Consider the following 6,000-nt stretch of genomic DNA (forward strand, 5'->3'; position numbering starts at 1 on the left):
TCTAAATAGGCAGTGGAAACAGCCTCGTATCTCATTGTAGAATAGGCATTGACAGATGTGATGTAACTCAATCTCTGTCTCTATATGGCATAGCTGACAAATTGTGGCCTCTGCTGGTACTCCTCTAATTCTACCAGTCTCAATCTCTAACTGATGTGATGATGTCCGCATCTATCAATAGCACATCGTAATCCATGGGATAGATGAGTGTCCATGTAGGCGGCTCTAATCACAAAACCATCCTCTGTAAGCTCAAGGATATGCTCTCTATAGAAATCCATCTTCGTGCCAAGCACATGCATAGGTTGTATACATGTCCTCCTAGTGTCTAATTGAATCAAGTCATGTTTGATGAGTTGAGTGATCTCGGTCCGTGTAAGAGACAAGGAGGGTGCGTTCAGCAAATACTGGAAAGGGGGTAGTCTATCCATGTCAAAACCATGCAGCTTGAACCAAGTTGTCATATGTGCATACCAGCAAAGAGGTGTCTCCCTGTGAGGCAAGCTGTACCGAAGACTCCAAAGCTAGATGGGCATATCTGTCTCTAGGGAGATCCCAGATACTACGCATGAAAGAAATGGATCTGGTGAATGCCTAGATGTCGAGTGGTGGAGTAGCGAGCTCTACACTGATAATCTCATGTGGTACACAGGGCTTGGCCCTAATCATCCGAGAAATCATAGAGACCAGAGGCCTCTCCATGCACTTCCATCCATCAGTACTGCTAGCCCGGCTATGGCGGTCCACTGATGGCCCCCAAATATGCACCCCATAAAGCATAGCTGATGTGACCAAAGTGTCGAAAAGCCATAGTTTCGTTCGAGGTTCTTGAAACTGAACCTACAAACGCATCCTCTCCAGCTATGTGGGTACACCCATCTCTTGGAACATGCGCATCAGTCAAGCTCTAGGGACTGTGTTAAATGCTTTTTGGAAGTGCACAAAAGTACAATAAATTCTCTTACCATGTGATTTGCCCTCCTCAATAATAGCTGTGAGTGGGAAAACATCTCTTGAAACCTGCATGTCTTGATGCTCGTATGCATGCTCTCTTTGCTCATCTACTCAATCGCTACTCAAGAATAGAAGCATATAACATGGCAAGAGTGTGCCTAATCATAATGGTGTGATAGATAGCAGGCATCATTGGATCTCCTGCCTTGAAAATAGGCACAACAATCAACATACTCCAAGTATCAAGAAATCCCTCACACATGTCTCAATCGAATATCAATGCTAGAAGTTTTGCAAGCATTTCTCGAGCATGTATAATGTGTTCCGCTACCAATCCATCATGATCATATGCTCTCCTAGTCCTTATCTTGTCAATAGATTTATTCACCATCTCAGCGGTAAAGAAAATGCATGTCTTTAGCGATGGCATCAGGGGGTCTGGTAGATGTGACTGTCCTAGAACTGTGTAAAGAGATGTTGCATACTCACCCCAAGTCTCAATGGATGTGATAGCCGGTGGAGGGGAGTTCTCATAAAAGAATCTCCATGCCTCACTTGAGTCTTGGCTCAAAAATAGCTTATACAACTCCTTCTCTAGGTGAACGAGATAAGACCTTTTCTTCCGTTGCACAAGCCATTGAAAGGAAATTGTTATTGTCTATGAGTAATGACTCCCAAAGACACCTCTCTCTTAAGTGTGGTTCTCGTTTTTCTACACTCCTTATCATACCAACTGTTCTTGGGCATGCTCCTAGAACGGCATATGTGCTCGGGTTGGTTGTGTGGGTATGCCTCTGCTGCTACATCATGTAATGTCTCTGTCAATATATGGGTAAGCTCCTTTAATGGAAGTCCCGGCTCCTTAGTAGCTAAGCATTTGTATATGCCATTTATGTAGACAAAATCATCCTCTGATGTGAAATTGTATCGGGTATGTGTGGATGTTTGTGTCAATCGAGCTGTGTGGAACTAAAAAGAGACAGTAAACGTGAGAAGGGCATGATCTACTGCTACACCGATAGGCCTGGGCCCGACTATAAAATCGTGAATAGAGGGATAAAATTGGGTCGATCCAAAACATAATCCATTGTGCTGCCCCCATGCCTGTGAGGAAAACAAGTGAACCCACTGGATGCTGGAAATCTCTGTAGACCACTCAAAATGTCCAATCCATGTGCACTCCCCACCCGGGGGATTCACTCTATATACAAAATGGGACGCCACCTGCGAGCGGACAACATTGATAAAACCCCTATATACGACTCATATTAGGGAATATGACCCCCCTTTCTACTCTTATACATTAATCAATGCAAATAACTATCATACCCCTATCTTACATATAAAATTTAGGTCTCACATGATCTAACTTAGTAAAACTAGTCAAAGAGCATGTAGCATAGTGATTGACAATGTACAAAGGAACCACTTTTGTTGATACCTACATATACCCTCAATGTGTCTTAGTTTGACTTTCAAACTATGTGCATGTTCAGCCTGCACTCTAGCTACTTGTCCAATCTAAATTACTTTAAAAACATGGCTATAAAGTTGTGTTAGGTTCTTTGTGTAAATTTGCATCTATACAAGATCTTTATGGCTTTCATCCCTCAACAAATGGACTATAATCACAAAACAAGCAATTGATACAAAGCAGTGTTAGTTCTTGCATGTATCTTTGTAGCTATTGACTCACAAGTTTGAGGGAAGGCTCTTTTGGGAAGGTATGATTTAAACACAAAAAAAAACTTCCTCACATTTTTCCCTTCCGTACCCCATAAATATAATACCCCCTCCCTTATTTTTAAGCTTGGGAGAAAAATTATTGGGGGCCTGCCCCAACTTATACGCTTATGTAACTTGTAAAAAAAAAACCCTCCCTGCACTTACGTTGTGCGGTGATTTTTCTATGGTGAATCCCCCGGGAGTCCCCATGTCTATAAAATATCCCCCATAACCCGTGTTCTCCTCATCCTGCGAACACCTGGCCAGACCCATATCATTGACATCCAATCCTCTCAACATCTCCTTTGAGGTATTTTAGAAGACTATATGAGAGTGGCCCGTCTTGGCATTGAAGTCCCCTAGAAGGATCATCCCCATCCCTAGAGAACTCCCATACATCCTCATCCAAAATTATATAAGGTGATTGTCCCTTGGGGGATGCATAGTTAGATGTGCTTGGCGGAAAATAGCATATTGCAATGTAAAGTGGCCTCCCTGTCTCCGCTCTCACCTTGACCAACATATACCTGGCATGCTCATCTCTACGGACAATACGAATGAGGGACTGCAACTCCTCCCTGAATAAGACTGCCACACCTCTTGACCCACGTCCTCTATACTCTGATCTCACCTCCCGTCTACAAGTAGTCTCCCAATGATACCCCGACACTCTAGGTAATGTGTCCATTGGGAGTCTAGTGTGTCTCTGAGAGTAGAAAATAATGTCTCTTTCTTTGAAGCTATCCTCAAAGGCGGCCACATCTAGCTTCAATGACCCATTACAATTCCATACTACTAGTTTTAGGCTTGTCCCATAGGTCTCACACATCATGCGGTGCTTTTTTCTAGAATCACTACTCTCCCTCCTCTGTAAAAAGTAATTTTTCCTTTCTCTCTAGCTGCCTTGATCTTCGGCATCTTCTCTTGCATGTGTGTGACCTGTGCTAGGGTGAGATCATCCCCCAAGAGCCATGTCTTTTCTTCAAAAACTCCTTCCTAGCCTCCCAAGAAGGAAAGCACATAATGAGCGCTCTTTATTTGGAGCTACCTATACCATCCTTCCCTTTCTTCCCCACTCTCCAAGCTCCTATGTGAGTAGGCTCGAGGATGTTCATTCATTTCAAAAGTTCCTTAACTTCTTCTTCCACATTGTTAGTGTCTTTGAGACCAATGACACGTACATGAAGAGCTCTCATCTTCCTCTTTTGCTCCTCCTCCAAGGTCAAGTTAATGATTGTAGATGGGGGTGTGGTAGAAGATATTCCTCCTTTTCCTTTCTTTGCAGTCTCAATCTACTTCTCCTCTTCGTCCGCCTTCTTTTGTGTTTTGAAGAGCCTATCTGCCCATGAGGAAGCTTCTCGTGTTTTTTGTTGCTCCTCCTCCTTAAGAGTTTCTACCTGCTCTTTGATCATTTTGGGCCGATCATTTTTAGCTTTTTTTATATTTACTTTTGCACTCTACAAACTCTCTCTTAAATTCTTCAATCAGGGCATCCTTTTCATTCACACGCTTCTCCATCTTTGTTTCTAAACCGTGAAGGTGGTGATTGTTGCATCCAATTCCTTTCTCCAAAGGACTTGTGCTACCTCTATTTCTGCCCTCATCCTTTTCTGCATTTCTATTGTCAGTTTGTTATACCACTGGACTTTGCATTCCTCCTTGGCTTTGACAAGTTCTTTTTCCATGTCTTCTCTCATGAGATTGAGTTCAACCCAAATTATCATCTGAACCTTTTCATACATGGTTTCATCCTTGATCTTGTTGAGCTTACTCTCATAGAGTTCGGTGACAACACACTATCACGCATCTTCCATCGGAAGGTGGTTGTCACCTTGGGTGGAGTCCAGTAGTCGTCACCCTCTTCATTCATAAGTGACTCCATCTTAGCACACTCGACTAGGTATAGAGAGTCTTGTTCCCACGGCGCACGTCGGGAGGTTTACGAACTTTTGATTGCCATGCGCACGTCGTAGAGCATAGTAGTTGGAGAGAGGGAAAAGGGGAAGGTGTTTGTCTTCCAGTCTTTTGCCTCACGACACGCAAGGATGCGTTTACTCCGCCTATGTTGTCACGTGCGTGCTGTAGAGCAAACTAGAGAGAGAGAGAGAGAGAGAGAGAGAGAGAGAGAGAGAGAGAGAGAGAGAGAGAGAGAGAGAGAGAGAGAGAGAGAGAGAGAGATGAAATGAAATGAAATGTTATATTAAACGTCTTCAAAAGGCCAAAATGACCTATGAGACCAAACTGATACAATCCTTGTGGATCTAATCCAATGTCTGGGTATAAAAATATATTAAAGTGAAAGACTAAAAAGACAAAAACTAAGAGACTAAAATCGTCAGACTAAAATTATCATCATCATCATCAATGCCCGGCATTGGGCATTGTCCGAGAAAGGATTGCATCAATCGCTGAAGACCTTCGTCAATGTTCGCCTATGTAAAATAGTCGTATTGGGCGTCTCCCATATCCTGCTAGAATAGACTTGATCCTCTGATGGAGCCTCCGTCGATGTGGTGGTCGCCCTCGTAGATGGGGGCGTCTAGCTCTCATGAGATCAGTGGCTCTGTCCACTAATATACATATGGTATAAGTGGGCTCTGACGTCTGCTGTGCGGTATTCTCATCGGATAGCTCTGGGCACTATATCGAAGGATTTTCATAAATCCACAAAGCAACAATAGAGCCATCTCCACGTGATCTCCCCTCCTCAATAGGGGATCTGAGTGTAAGAATATGATCACGAGTAGAGAAACCTCTCCTGAAACCCCCTTGTCTTGCTGCCTGCACACCCTCTCTCTCTGCCCATCTACTCAACTGCTGCTCAAGGATGCATGCGTACAACCGTGCCAATGTGTGTCCAATCATGATGATGCGGTAGTTCCTATGCTCCATAGGGTCCCTTGACTTGAAAATAGGTACAATAGTGGACAAACTCCAAGTATCAAGTAGGCCCTCACACATGGCACGATTGAACACCACTGCTAGAAGCTCTACAAGCAGATCTCTGGCATGTATAAAACGCTATGCTACTAGGCCATCGTGATCGTATGCTCTCCTCGTCTTCATCCTATCAATGACTTTCACACACACACACACACACACACACACACACACACATGTGAAGGGGCATGGTGGGCCTCTTGCTGGACCTAATTCACTTTTCACTTGGCAGCCACCATAGCAAGGTTGCATGTGTGCATTGAGAGAGAGACAGAGAGAGAGAGAGAGAGAGAGAGAGAGAGAGAGAGAGATGAGGGAAGAGAGATTTTGACTTTCTAAAAGAAGCCTTAGAGGAGAAGAGAGCTAGGCGGACATTTGAAA

The 6,000-nt window shown here is 43.7% G+C and overlaps 1 protein-coding gene across 1 annotated transcript in view; it reads right to left on the bottom strand.

Moving 5' to 3' along the window:
- LOC147462489 (nucleotide pyrophosphatase/phosphodiesterase-like) overlaps positions 1-1,026 on the bottom strand; it is a 145,259-nt gene extending 144,233 nt beyond the window's left edge. The window contains exon 1 of the mRNA XM_086493680.1: positions 966-1,026. Within this exon, the coding sequence (XP_086349806.1) occupies positions 966-1,026 (61 nt within the window). The remainder of the gene's footprint in view (positions 1-965) is intronic.
- Positions 1,027-6,000: the final 4,974 nt, after the last annotated feature.

Source organism: Adiantum capillus-veneris, chromosome 2, assembly GCF_014529385.1.
Source record: "Adiantum capillus-veneris isolate H3 chromosome 2, ASM1452938v2, whole genome shotgun sequence".
NCBI lineage: Eukaryota > Viridiplantae > Streptophyta > Polypodiopsida > Polypodiales > Pteridaceae > Adiantum > Adiantum capillus-veneris.